At 45.3% G+C, this 15,203-nt stretch overlaps 1 protein-coding gene and 1 long non-coding RNA gene across 3 annotated transcripts in view; both read left to right on the top strand.

Moving 5' to 3' along the window:
* The window catches only part of EHHADH (enoyl-CoA hydratase and 3-hydroxyacyl CoA dehydrogenase), a 48,171-nt gene that overhangs the window by 4,742 nt on the left and 28,226 nt on the right, over positions 1-15,203 (top strand). For both annotated transcript variants that reach the window (XM_005308654.4, XM_005308656.4), the window contains exons 2-3: positions 8,927-9,030; positions 11,328-11,503. In XM_005308654.4, the coding sequence (XP_005308711.2) occupies positions 8,927-9,030; positions 11,328-11,503 (280 nt within the window). The remainder of the gene's footprint in view (positions 1-8,926; positions 9,031-11,327; positions 11,504-15,203) is intronic.
* LOC135973339 (uncharacterized) lies at positions 879-5,838 on the top strand. Its single transcript, XR_010590146.1, has 2 exons — positions 879-1,015; positions 4,619-5,838. It is a non-coding gene; the product is annotated as an uncharacterized LOC135973339 (long non-coding RNA).

The following is a 15,203-nucleotide window of genomic DNA, read 5'->3' as shown; positions in this document are numbered from 1 at the left end:
GGCTAGGGGTGTCTTTCTGTGCTGGGCCCTTTGCCCAAGGTCCCCCCTTGGCTGGCCCCAGTTGCTCACCACACCTGGCTCTGTGGCTGCAGCTCTGCTCCCAGCACAGGATCTGCTCTCCCTGGGCGGCGTCTCTGGCTCTGTGGTTGCAGCTCTGCTCCCAGCACAGGATCTGCTCTCCCTGGGCGGCGTCTCTGGCTCTGTGGCTGCGCCTCTGGCCCCTCTGGATCTGGCACAGTTCTGCTCTCCAGCTCAGCTTGGGCCCCTGCTTTCTCCTTAGCTCGGCCCCACTAAGTCTGACCCAGGCAATTCCAGCTCACATGGAGGATGGGGCCCACCCTGGCCTCCTGTCATGCTGATTAGCCTGCCTGCCCTGTCAATCAGGCTGACCTGGAGCATTGGCCTCTCGCCATTGATCCTGGGGACTGTCAGTCTCAGGGTCCTGATTTTCTATCGACCCCTCCCCTTTTAGTGCTGGGAGCTAGCCAACCAAAACACCCCCCCGAGTGGTAGTAAGGAGGCAACAGTCCCCTTACACCAACAAACTCCCACAGAAGTCAGTAGAAGTTGCTCAGATGCAGCACTTCCCCCTCACTGGCCTGGTTCTGTAGCTGCTGCTGCTTTCCTGAGTGTTCAGGGGAAAGTGTACTTAGCCTCTTAAAATGTACAGGGTGGAAGAGGAACCTGGGCTTTTCTGGAGGGAGGAGGCTCTGTAACTGCTTTCCTCCAAAGTATCAGAGGCTCTTCCCTTGTGCAGAGCTCAGGAACTTTGCAGGACAACAACAGAGACTACACCCTGCAGCAGAACTGAGATGGGCAGATGTCTTTCCTACAGTGCCTTTTAAATATCAGATGTCTGAGTGCCCCTTTCTCTTTCAGCTCAGGAACTCTAGATTCCTGTCGTCTGTGCAGCTCAGGAACTTTGCAGCAAAGGGGACTTTTTGCTATTTCTCCTTGCTGAGCTTTAAGAGAAGAGCTGGTCAGAAAATAGAAATGCCTGAAAAATACTTTACAGGTGGTTTTTTTTGGTTTTTTTTTGCGTGTGTGTGTGTTTTTTTGGGGGGGTGGGTGGGAGGAATTTGTCCTGAACTAGGATGAGACACCAAAAAATCAAATTATTTTGCTGGAAACAAATTCATGGAAAATTTCATTTTGGGAGAACCAAAATGGAATTTCCCAGCTGCCCGCCTGGCATGTTCTTGTCAGTTTTACTTAATTGACAGGAGCCTTCCTGCCTGGCTGCCTGAGAGCCAGAGAGCTAGCGTGCTCAGCCTCCCGCCTTCCTTCCAACCCTGGAGCCACAGGAGCTGAGCACCCCAGCTCTGTGCCTGTCCAACTCCGTAGAGCTAGGCAGGGAGGCTGAGTGCCCTGGCTCTGTGCCTTTTTGGCCCCAGAGCCTTGGCAGCCATCTGTCAATTTCATTTACTGCCTGCAGCAGAGTGCTGTCATTTTAATTGACCTCCATGGAAAAAATTTTCAGCAAAATGGAAAATATCCATTTTGCAAAAAGGGTCTTTTTTTGTCAGAAAATCATCCTGACAAAAATTGGAGCCAGATCTTCTTATCCACAAGAGAATAGCTCTGCAACTGATACTGGGATTCCATAGAGAGTGTTCACATTTGAAAAGGAATGTTGATAAAATGGAGACACTGCAGAAAAGAGTTACAGAAATGATTTGAGCACTGGAGAAGATGTCTTACAGTGAGACTGAACGAGCTCAATCGCTTTGGTTTATCAGAAAGAAGATTGAGCAGTGACTTGATAACAGTGTATAGGTACTGTCTGGGTTCCCTCCCCACTCTGAACTTTGGGGTACAGATGTGGGGACCCGCATGAAAGACCCCTAAACTTATATTCCACCAGCTTAGGTTAAACATTTCACCAAGGCACAAATTCCTTTCCTTGTCCTTGGACCGTATTGCTGCCACCACCAAGCGATTTAAACAAACATTGAGGGAGGGGCCACTTGGAGCCCTATCCCCCCAAAATATCTCCCCCAAGTCCTTACACCCCCTTTCCTGGGGAGGCTTGAGAATAATATACCAACCAAATAGGCTAACAAGGTGAGCACAGACCAGACCCTTGAGTTTTTAGGACACTAAAAACCAATCAGGTTCTTAAAAGAAGAACTTTATTATAAAAAAAAAAAAAGTAAAAGAAGCACCTCTGTAAAATCAGAATGGAAGGTAATTTTACAGGGTAATAAAAAGATTTAAAACACAGAGGATTCCCCTCTAGGCTTAATTTTAAAGTTACAAAAAAGGAATAAACCTTCTTAGCATAGGGAAAATTCACAAGCTAAAACAAAAGATAATATAACTCATTTCCTTGCTATTACTTACAATTTCTGGAATTTTAGATGTATCATTTTAGTAGGAGCTGGATTACCTGCTTGGTCTCTCTCTTTATCTCAAGAGGGAACAAGCACAAACAAAGCCTCCCCCCACCCCCGAGATTTGAAAGTATCTTCTTTCCTTATTGGTCCTTTTGGTCAGGTGCCAACCAGGTTATTTGAGCTTCTTAACCCCTTACAGGTAAAGGAGGGATTTTATGCTACCCTGAGCTGTATGTTTATGACAGGTACTGTGATGGGTTCGGTTACAGAGACCCCCTTGGGACTGTCACCTGACGTATAGAATCATAGAATATCAGGGTTGGAAGGGACCTCAGGAGGTCATCTAGTTCAAACCCCTGCTCAAAGCAGGACCAACCCCAACTAAATCATCCCAGCCAGGGCTTTGTCAAGCCAGGTTTTATAAACCTCTAAGGATGAAGATTCCACCACCTCGCTAGGTAACCCATTCCAGTGCTTCACCACCCTCCTAGTGAAATAGTGTTTCCTAACATCCAACCTAGACCTCCCCCACTGCAACTTGAGACCATTGCTTCCTTTTCTGTCATCTGCCACCACTGAGAACAGCCTATCTCCACCCTCTTTGGAACCCCCCTTCAGATAGTTGAAGGCTGCTATCAAATCCCTCCTCACTCTTCTCCTCTGCAGACTAAATAACCCCAGTTCCCTCAGCCTCTCCTCATAAATCATGTGCTCCAGCCCCCTAATCATTTTTGTTGCCCTCCGCTAGAAGCAGGGAGCTAAAGAATAAAGTTACCATGTCTCCTACCCAATCTTTCCAGCCACCTAAGCCTCTTCCAGGCCATTTTAAATAGAGCTGGGTGAACTTTTCTGGGCTAATAGTTCATTTGATGAAAAATGAGGTTTGATCGACCCAAAAGTATTTGCCCATTTGATGCGAATAGACTCCTAGACTTTAAGGTCAGAAAGGACCATTATGATCACCTAGTCTGACCTCCTGCACAATGCAGGCCACAGAATCTCACCCACCCACTCCTGTAACAAACTCCTAACCTATGCCTGAGTTATTGAAGTCCTCAAATCATGGTTTAAAGACCTCAATTTGCAGAGAACCCTCCAGCGTGCTGGAATTACCTCTGAGCACATTTTCCTCCAGAACCCTGCCTTGTTGAGCCAGACACGCTAGCCTGCTGCAACACAGACCCAGGTCTGGTCCGCACCCCCAAAGCTGCAGACTTTAACCAAAAACTGCTTAGCAGGTCATCTATCTCCAACACTCAGACACCCAGTTCCCAATAGGCTCCAAACCTCAAATAAATCCGTTTTACTCTGTATAAAGTTTATACAGGGTAAACTCATAAATTGTCCGCCCTCTATAACACTGATAGAGAGAGATGCACAGCTGTTTGCTCCCCCAGGTATTAATCACTTACTCTGGGTTAATTAATAAACAAAAGTGATTTTATTAAGTATAAAAAGTAGGATTTAAGTGGTTTAAGTAATAACAGACAGAACAAAGTAAGTCCCCAAGCAAAATAAAGCGAAAACACACAAGTCTAAGCCTAATACATTAAGAAACTGATTACAGATAATATCTCACTCTCAGAGATGTTCCAATAAGCTTCTTTCACAGACTAGACTTCTTCCTAATCTGGGCCCAATTCTTTAACCTGGTACAATCCTTGTTAGTTTTAGCAGACATCTTAGGTGAAAACTAGCGGTTTTCACTGTTATCAAGTCACTGGCAGACCCCACTGTCCTGTTTCACCCCTTTTTATAGATTTGGCCCAAGGCAGGAATCTTTTGTCTCTCTGGGTCCCCACCCCTCCTTCTAAATGGAAAAGCACCAGGTTTAAGATGGATTCCAGTATCAGGTGACATATTCACATGTCCTGTGTGACCCCCAGCCTCCATTCTTCCAGGGCTGGCTTGCAGGAACCCAGGAAGGTTGCAGGTAGTTAAACTATCTACAATCAATTGTCCTAGTAAATGAGAGCCATCAAGATTCTAAACCACCATTAATTGCCCACACTTTGCATAATTACAATAAGACCTCAGTGTTATATTTTATATTTCTAGCTTCAGATACAAGAATGTTACATGCATACAAATAGGAGGAATATATTCAGTAGGTTAGAATCCTTGTAACGATACCTTACAAGAGACCTTTTGCATAAAGCATATTCCAGTTACATCATATTTACACTCATAAGCATATTTCCCTAAAACATATGGAGTGCAGTGTCACAGGTACCTTCTCAAGGAGAAAATACCAGGTACTAATGGGCTCTTTAATCTTGCAGAGAAAAGCAGAACAAGAACCAATGGCTGGAAGCTGAAGCCTGACAAATTCAAACTGGAAATAAGGCACACTTTTTTAATAGTGAGGATGATTAACCACTGGAACAAACTACCCCATGAAATGGGGGATTCTCCACTTCTTGATATCTTCAAATCAAGACTGGTTGTCTTTGGGGAAGATATGCATTAGCAAAGCACAAGTCATTGGGCTTGGTTGGGTAACAGCATGAAATGTGATATACAGGAGCTAGGCTAGATTATTCTTATTTATATTACCATAGTGCGTAGTAGTCCTTTGTGGTCTTAAATTATGCATCTGTGAATCCTCCAGTGCACCTCCTTAGATACACAGTTGTGCAAGACATGCAGCAAAGTTGTTGCACATCTTAGTAGATTCACAGGAGGACAGCTAAACTTTTGCACAGCTTCCATTCTTCCCTTTCTGTGTATGTTAAGTAGTATGCAGAAGGGAAACCCTTCTGCTCTGAACCTCCTAAAGTCTGAGAAGAGGAGCGTCCATCTTGTGAATACCAAGTGTTTGACAGAGAAAAATTTTGTTATTGGCACTTTTTTTTTTTTTTTTTTTTAAGAGGCAGCGTAGTTAACCTTCAAGGTTTCTAATCTGCTTTTTAAAAAATTGAATGAAGTTCACACTCAAAAAGCTTAACTAACTTAGTTGAAATTGCTACTAGAAATAATATAAAAGCTGTTTATAAAATACAGGGCAAGATCATTTAGTAATTAACAATTAAGTAAACCCTATGCATAAAGAAATAGGAATAGCATGTTACGGTCATCTTCATAAGTATTCTCTTACCTTGCAGGGCATACATTTAGTTAACAATAGTGAAGTGAAAATTCACCATATACATTCCAATATATCTACAATCAGTCAACCACATGCACCCTTATGAACTCTCTGAAAGTATTTCTCATTATATAAACTTTGCCAAATACAGACATATATTAGATAGGCATATGTTGAAAGGGTTAAAGTTGTAGGAATGTGTACAGTGAATTTTCACAACATTGTTAACTGAATGGATATACTGTCATGGTAATGAAATACATGTGTAAATATAACTGGCCACTTCTATTCCTTTTATGTTCGTTTTTCAACTCTGATGTTCTTGTGTATTATTATAATTACTTATTCTAGGACCCTTCATTGTAAGTAATGTATTTTTGGAAACACATTTTAATAAAGGATACATGTGACTAACTTTGTGTACATTGGGCCTGTAGCATCTGTCATGGGAGCAAGTATGTTGTCTGGACCTGACAGGAGTGGGAGGCTAGCGGAGAGTTAGGTGTTGCTCTTGGCCTTTGTCCTGCTTTCAGTAAACATGGTTTTTCTTGCCAGAAGTCTTTAAAAAAAAAAAAGCATAATCCCATTTATGAAAGCTACAAGTTGTGTGAGGAGAAAGGAAATATTATGTACTAGCAGAGTGTCAGTTATTCCCTGGGAAAATCAGTTCTATGTTGGGCTATGATAGGAAAGACAGGGAATGGAGGGTAGAATTGCCCCTTCGTATCAGCCTCAAGTGACTGATTTCCCTAGGCTTGGCAGAAGGAGTACCCTGTGACAAACACTTGCTTACATAAAACCCCCCAAATCTCTCCCCAGTGCAAATTAACTCCTTGTTTACCTCACTTCTGGGCACACTCAGTATGTTATAACTGCTGATCATATGTGCACCGCAGGCACAGAAGTGCTTAGAGCACATTTAATGCCTCTTCCTCAGAGGCACTTTCTCTCTGCTTCTATGCATTTATTCTACACGGTATGTTCAGAAGAATAACTGAATGTGCATAAAATATCACACTTTGTACTATATGTGTGGGTTTTTGTTCCCCCTTCCCCTGCTTACAAATTATAGTAGTGTTTCATTATGTCCTTCTATTTAATCTGTCCAGCAGTGGCTGAATTTGGTGCTCCTGTGTCCAGAGCTCTGCTGGTAGAGGAGATAAATGGTACATAGTTGATATCATGGGAGTAGGGATGCAACACAGGACAAAGCCTGAGGTCTTGTTTTTCACCACAGCACCTGATATGACAAAGGGGCTAATACAAAAACTTGTTAATGTGCATTCATCCCATAGAAGATGAAATGGCTGAATTAGAAAGGTTTGATATCCAGCTACGTATAATTATATTCTTTGAAAAGAACCTTTAGTGAGTCATCTAGTCTGTTTCCCTGCATCATGGCAAAATTGGTTTTATTATCTTATCTGATTTCAGCTTTCAGAGCCATTAGCAATGTAGCCCTTTGTTAATTGCTGATGGTCATACATAAAGTACCGTAGATAGTGTGATGGGTGCTTGGAGGGCCAGGTGGTGGAGCAGTTAGCACACCTGACTTCCAGCCCCTTGCTCTCTGTTAGGGTACGTCTTCACTACCTGCCATATCGGCAGGTAGCAATCTATTTATCCGGGATCGATATATTGCGTCTCATTAAGACGCGCTATATCGATCCCCAAATGCGCTCTCCGTCGACTCCGGAACTCCACCAGAGCGAGTGGCGGTAGTGCAGTTGACAGGGAAGCTGCTGCCGTCGATCCTGCGCCGTGTGGACCCCAGGTAATTTGATCTTAGATATTTCGACTTCAGCTACGCTATTCGCGTAGCTGAAGTTGCGTATCTTAGATCGCCCCCCCGCCCAGTGTAGACCAGCCCTTAGAGTAGTAGAGGTGACTGTTCCTGACACTAAGCCAGGAATCTTCAGCTCTCCACCTGAACCTGGGCCTTGTCCCTTAAGGGGGTATGGTAGGAAGACCCGGGCCCTCCCGCTCCACGTCCCTGTGGGAAGCAACACCTATATCAGTTATTGGGAGTGGACCACATCCACCCTGACTGAATTGGCCTTGTCAACACTGGTTCTCCACTTGTAAGGTAACTCCCTTCTCTTCATTCTCCAGTATATTTATGCCTGTATCTGTAATTTTCACTCCATGCATCTGAAGAATTTTTTACCCACAAAAGCTTATGCCCAAATAAATCTGTTAGTCTTTAAAGTGCCACCAGACTCCTTGTTGTTTCTGTGGATACAGACTAACACGGCTACCCCTCCGATACTTAACACCAGCCGGGTCCTCCCAGCAGCCAGTATAAGTCCGCTGCCCCGGGCTACTTCCCATTTATATGTCCCTTCAGTTTGGAGCCTGGCTACATGGGTGAGAGACAGGTTGGAGTTGAGATTATTATTAATCTTGTTTATCACAGTAGTGCTTAGGGACACACTGCTCTTTCTCATAGAATATCAGGGTTGGAAGGGACCTCAGGAGATCATCTAGTCCAACCCCCTGCTCAAAGCAGGACCAATCCCCAGACAGATTTTTGCACCAAATCCCTAAATGGTCCCCTCAAGGATTGAACTCACAACCCTGGGTTTAGCAGGCCAATGCTCAAACCACTGAGCTATCCTTCTCCCCTCAAAAAAACAAAAACTAGTTGTGTTAGAACAGGGCCCACTTGTGCTAGGCACTGTACAGATAGTAGCAGACACTTCCTGCCCCAGAGCGCTGACACCCCGAAGAGACACTCCAGGCAGAATGTACAAAGTGATTGCTGCAGATGTCATGAGAGTTACACAATTTTTTTTATTTTTTGCGGGTGAGGTTTTTGATGGGAAAAGATTGTCTAAATGGAAAGACCAAGGAAGGGGAAGAGACATTGAAGGTCAGGGGGCATGTGTGCAGTGAGGCTGAGATGAGACTGTGAACGAGGGCTTGCAGCAAATAGGCAAACAGGACGGGGGGGGGGGAGAGAGCCCCATCAAAACTGTCCAAAATATTGATGTAATTACCAGCATCCACAGGTCCCTGTTTAAGCTGGTCTTGCTGGCTTCAGTCTCTGGCGGTCTTCTCCCTTCTGTTTCTTTACCCAAGCGCATGTGGTTGGGGGGAGAAATATTGCATGTGCTTCCAGAGGGTCCCCAGGTTGCAGTCCTGATTGACAGGATCAATGGCAGCATTGTCAATGGTACAGACTGAGCAGAGGGAGTGAGGAGGACTTGGGAGGAAAGTTCAGGAGTTCCATCTTGGTTTAAGTTGATGAAGAGACCAGAGGGGGAAGCTGAGGTGTGAAACTGGACGGAAGGAGGCTGCTCAAGAGTGGAGAGGTTGATCTGTGAGTCATCAGCATACAGGTGGTAAGCATGAGTCAATGAGATCACCTGGAAAGAGGGGAGGAGAAGAGGGGCCCTATGGGACTTCACAGAGAAGGGGAGAGGAGGAAGAGGCCAGATGTGAACGCCTCAGATTTTTGGTGTGGGTAAGTATCAGTTGATGGTTCTCTGATTTATTTTAGCTCTGCAGTTGTTCGGGCTTTAGAGCAAGGAGTGAAGAAAGCAGATGTAGATCCTGCTGTGAAAGCTGTTGTGATTTGTGGGACAAATGGGACATTCAGTGCAGGTAAGATTCTCTCTTTATTTAGTATACACACACATATTGAGTCAATAAGTATTCCAGCCTCCCATGGGAATTTTCCCACAGTAATTAAAAGTATCATAGTGAACAATTCTGTGATCCTTCAGAGTAGCAGCACGATCTGTAGTGTTACTATGCTTACGTTATTCTAGCAGTAACAGTCAACAATGACCAGATGTGTCTTTAATGTAGTGTTTTTCATAGATAGACCAAATTAGGCTACAGAGGATTCTTTTTACATCTTCACATGTAGTCAGCCCTCCCACTGTGTAACATTAAATATAGGATTTGTTTACATTATTGTTTACAAACATGGGCTAGAAAAAGAGGCTATATGTAAACCAGAAACATTGACTCCAATGTCTGAAAAATACGCAATATTTAAATACAAAGAAAAAATATCTCTTCAGTCCTTCAGCACTTATAGATAGGTGTCTCTAGGAACCAGGACCTTGCAATAGTTACGTAGTCTTCAGATCTTCTCCAAAGTGTTTTCATCCCATTGGGGCTCTACAGACATTAGGTGGTACTCAGATCTTTACATGTACTTTCTACCCGCTTAGATCAGCCTCCAACTAAACTAAGAGTTCATTCTCCTCATTCGGTGCTTCCCCAATCTAGAATCCCAGCATCCAAAATTCCCAGCATGGTATTTCCTGTTTTATATTCAATTTCCATGTGTGTTAGGAAGTTTCCCCCTGAAGCTTCGGCCCAGCCTGGATTTTCTGTCCTGTGGAGTGGGACTGGATGGCAGGGGAATTGGGAAGGGCAGGTGGGATCCCTCACCCTTTGCCTAGAGCAGCGATACTCAGACTGAGGCTCGAGAGCCGCAAATGTTTCTTTAATGTGTCTCCTGCAGCTCTTTGCAGCACATGGTATTGAAACATGGTGTGATTTAATTAAATTATTAACCAATCTAAGTGATTAACCAGTCAGGATGCTTCTACTATGTTATTGTCCAATTGCAATTGATAAAATAATAATACTTGGTCAGTAGTTTTGCTGTGAGAAATATATAAATATATAAACATTTCCCCGTCATACTGTTTGAATATGAATACACAGTACTATAGTAAATGAAACCATGAACTCATATTATTGTGGCTCTTTTGGGTAATGTTAATCACTAATTTGGCTTCTGAAACACTGAGGTCTGAGTATCACTAGCCTAGAGAGTCTCTTGCTGCCCCCTAGAGAGCATCTCACACACTGCCCATAGGTGGAGGCTCTGCTGAGGCAGACAGTGGCCTGTGATTGCGGTGGTAACTCTCATCATGATTTCAGATCAATTCGGGGAGGCACTCCCTGCAGGGAGCTAATTAGGTGTAGCCCCATCAAGATAAATCTGCAAAGAGAAACTATCGACTTATCATATCGTAGTGTTGCCACCTGCCCTGAAATGGAAAGGGCTGTTTTACGGAGCTGCAAATCAAGACTGTGCAAGTTCTGACTTTCACTGGCATTGAGAGCCCTGGTGGTCCCAGGAATTGGGCTGAGGACGGATCCAGGGCCAGAACTGAGAGCTGCTGTATGCCGAAGGTGGGGTGTGGCAGGACAGCCTTATCTTCTCACAGCTGCCATGTTATTTTATGCCACGTGGCTTTATGTCTGCGTATGGACCTGTCGCTACCCCCGAAACTCTCAGACACTGGTAGAGGTGTCTTGTGATGGCAGCTGCTGCAGTAGGGGTCTCTCCCCAGCTGAGCCACCACTGAGTCTCCCCAACAGATGGGGAAGGAGCAGACCTGTGGGGAGCAAGAACCCAGTGGGGAACTAAGTGGCTGGCTCCCTTACATGTTCGCTTCCAGAGTGTGTAACCTGTGGGATGTTCATGGAGAGGGTAATATTGCTCTTCAGCTGTGAGCTGGACTGCATACTGTCACCCTGACCTCTTCTTTAACCAAACATTTTTGGGAATTTCAGAGCTAACTCCACATTGATGATGATTATTACACCAGCCTTGGAGTTAGTTGTGCCTTATCTATCCCTAAGGTTTTATGACTAGGCCCAGAGAGAAGGTTGAGATCAGGGTTCTCCCCAAGGGGTCCTCTGTGCTCGTGAGTGGGTTTGATTATCTTTACTGCTTTCTTCACCACATCCAACCTACTCCACACATCTGTGCATTGTGGCTGCTGTCCTTAAGTTCAGAATTGAATAGGAGCCCATAGTCTGTCAGCATTAATGCTTAATTGTCTGGAACAAAGGGTGTGCTAAGCAATGACAAACACTCCCTGCCCTGCCAATGTTTCATGGTCTTGTTAAGCTCCTCTGTGTTTCCTCAGGTGCTGACATTCGAGGGTTTTCCTCCGTTCAGGCAGGAGACAGGCCCAGTCTGACATCAGTAATTAATCTAATAGAAAGAAGTGAAAAGCCTGTGGTGGCTGCCATTGAAGGTATGGCATTGGGAGGAGGACTGGAGGTGGCACTGGGCTGTCACTACAGGATTGCACATGTGCAGGTAACATGCTCTTAACCATTGAGAGTCCCAACAAAGGGCAACAAATGTATTAGAAGGGTATGTCCTCCTACACAAGGTCCTACACAGCGTAAAGTGCTTAGAGCTGCTCTGAATGCAAGGGGAAATGGGAGGATCTGGACAGGGAGCCCAGGGGAACCTGAGGCTGAATTAATAAGAGTGCTGCTGCATGACCTTCCTGGGAGCAGAAGAAAGGCTAGAGGGAAGAGCTCATAACTAAATGCCTCATTTGTATGTTGTGGATCCCACTTAACAGCTTCACCCCCAGCTCCTCCCATTCTCTACACTGCCCTTGGGAGTAAAGGAGCAGGTGCACAGGAAGAGTGAGACTTAGGCCTGCTCTGCACTACAAAGTTAAGTCAACTTAAGTCACCTTGTGTCAACCGATTTGTGCATGTCTACACTCAAATTTGTCTCCAGCCAACGTAAGCATCCTGTTATGATGACACAGTAAAACCACCTCCCTGAATGGCATAGCGCCACAGTCAGCTTACTGAGGTGGATGCAGTGCGAGTGTAGACACTGCATGACATGGGTCCATCCTAACAATCCTCCAGCAGCTGTCCCATTATGCCCCATTCCTTGCAACAGTGTCTGCTCTGGTCACAATTGCAAACTCCACTGCCCAGGTGTCACAGAGACCAGAAGCCACCCCAGCCCTTATAAAGCTACCCACATATATCTGAAATGCCTTTTCCTGATTGCCCACCTCCTGAGCACACCTAATAGCTCTCTTTTGTTGTGTGCAACTGCCCAACCAACCATGCCGGCTGCACACGCTAGACCTGCTCCTGCCTGGAGCAGACAGGAGATATTGGATCTCCTGGGACTGTGGGGAGAAGAGGCTGTGCAAGCACAGCTATGGAGCAGCTGTAGAACCGTGGACATCTGCAAAAATATTTGCACTGGGAATGCAGGCAAAGGGGTACAACAGGGATCAGCAGCAGTGCTAAAGCGAAGGAATTGCACCAGATATACACAGAGCCAAGGAGACCAACTATCAATCTCGTGCTGTGCTGCAAACCTGCCACTCTTACAACTGGCTGCATGCCATACTTGGTAGAGATCCCATCAGCATCCCACAGACTGCCATGGATACCTTGGAGGAGCCCGAACAATGAGGAGCTGGTGGAGGCAGAGGAGTTGCAGGGAACGGGGGGAGATGCAGTGGAAGGATCCAGCCATGCCATGAGCCAGGACCTGTTCAGGACTCCGCCGCAGTCTAGCCAGTACCACCAGCTGAGCATGGACAAGCCCAATGAAGGGGAAGGAACCTCTGGTAAGTGTGTGCATGCATTATTTCTTACAGTGTTTAAATCTAAAGATGGCGCCCAGCCCATACCCAAGTTCACAAGACACGAGTATCAACTTTTCAATTTTACATGTACAAGAAGAGGTAGAGGTACAAGAAACAGAGGCTGAGTTGGTATTTGCTTTCATTCCCTTGTTGGGTTAGGCGGGAGGCATCATGCGGAGCAGTTTGTTTATGTACGCTGCATCCTCCTAGGAAATCTTGATAAAACTTTCATAGAGATACTCTGATCCTCTCCCAAAGGTTTCTAGGGATGGCTGCCCTATTTCTTCCTCAATGGTGGGACACTCTCCCATGCCACTCTGTTATGAGTTTGGCTGGCACCACTGCAGTAAACAGGCTAGTGGCATCCAGACCTGGGCAGCTTTGAAACACAAGTAGCAGCTGTGTTCCCTGTGCCTTTGTGACCCTCAGGAGAGAGATATCAGCTAAAACCACCACTACCGGTGAAAAATACTCCTAATACTCAGTATCATTGCCCTGTGCTTGTACCCACTGAAATAGGCACCAACATTTTAATGTTTCATGAAACCAAAATTCCTTCAACCCCTCTCCCCTCACCACTGGTGGGCATACCCACTATGGCTGAGGCTGGAGAGCGGTGCTGTGCACAGATGCTCCAAAGCTGATGTGTCAATAAGTATGTCTTTTTAAAAGTTTTTATGGGAATTAGTTTCAACCCCCCCATCCTCATCTTCCCCTTTCTCCTGTGACTGTAATTCCAATGACACATCTGTGTTTTTATTAGCAGCTGCTGCCATTGCAACCTTTGCCCCCTCCACACCATGAGAACGCCTGACCTTGAGGAGGAGAAGGAAGAGGACAAGGCAGGACATGTTGCACGTCCCAAATGCTGCAGCCCTTAGTTGACCTACAGGTCCAAAAGGCCTGGACTCCCCACCCTTTGCAGTCCTTAGAGAACTCAATGCTAGCAGCTCCCTACACCCCCCAACATACCATGTGGCATCACAGACTGCATCCCTGCCCCTACCACTTCTCATCTAGGGACAGCCAGAAAATCACAGCTTCACATCCCCTGGCCTGTGAGAACCACAGTTGGTATATGTGTAGCCACAAGGGACTACATTTGTGCACTGAAATGGACAGGTATGTTTGCTGCTTTTCCAATTTTAAAGTTCCATGCTGTTAGTCTGTGTTAAAAGCTTGTATTGCATTGCCTGTTGTGTTTTGCTCATTGTCTTTCTGCACTGTTTTTGCCACTCAATAAATTTCTATATTTTTTTAAACAAAACTATCTTTATCTGTTCACAACACATATTGCAGAATGTGAAATGGTACTCAAAGCATACTGTACTTGTAAATGTACAGCACCACAGAACTCCCGATTTCAGTAAAACACACAGTAATAGTTATAAATGCACAGCAAGCACTAGACATTTCTTAGTAGCATCCAAAGCTCCAGGCCCAGAGATCGCGCAAGCACAGAACACTACTGTGAGTGACCATTAAAGTGCTCTTTCAAAACCTTCCTTAACCGTATAGCTCCACATTGAGCTCTTGTAATGGCCCTTGTGTCTGACTGTTCAAAGTCTGCTCACAGCTGCTCCACCTCCACCCTGGCAGCAGCTTTTCCCCTTTTGGCTCACAGATATTATGCAGGACATCAGAGGCCGCTATGTGAGTAAACACTGTCAGCATCCCTTCAGTCTACCAAAAGCACATGCAACCGTTGTTCTGCACCTGCTGAGCTGATAGTTGAATCTTTCCTTGGTGCTGTCGAGGTAGCAGGTGTCTGGCTTCAAGAGCTAGAGAAGCAAGAAGTAGGCTGGGTCTCCCAGAATCACTATTGGTATTTCAACATCACCAATGGTAATTCGCTGGTCAGGAAAGAATGTCCCTGCTTGCAGTTTTCTGAACCATCCTGTGCGCTTAATGATGCGAGTATCATACATCTTCTGTGACAAGCCCACACTGATATCAGTGAAGCATCCCCAATGATCCACCAATGCTTACATAACCATAGAAAAGTAGCCCCTTCTGTTGATATATTCTGTATTAAGGTGGGCTGGTGCCAAAATAGCGATGTGTTCCATCTATCATACCACTGCAGTTCAGCAACCCCAAACCTGCAAATCCATCCACGATGTTCTGCGCACGTTGCCCAGAGTCACAGTTCTGCATAGCAGGAAATGGTTAATGGCCCTACACACTTGCATGACAATGGCCTCTGCTGTAGATTTTCCAACTCCAAAATGATTTCCCACTGACCAGTAGCAATCCAGCATTGTAAGCTTCCATAGTGTGATTGCCACTCGTTTCTCAACTGTCAGTGCAGCTCTCATTCTGGTGTCCATGCACTGGAGGTCTGTGGCGAGCTCAGCACACAAATCCAGAAATTTGGCCTTTCAC

Source organism: Chrysemys picta, chromosome 9, assembly GCF_011386835.1.
Source record: "Chrysemys picta bellii isolate R12L10 chromosome 9, ASM1138683v2, whole genome shotgun sequence".
Lineage (NCBI taxonomy): Eukaryota > Metazoa > Chordata > Testudines > Emydidae > Chrysemys > Chrysemys picta.
The sequence above is the reverse complement of the archived record's forward strand: the minus strand, read 5'-3'. Positions and strand labels throughout refer to the sequence as shown.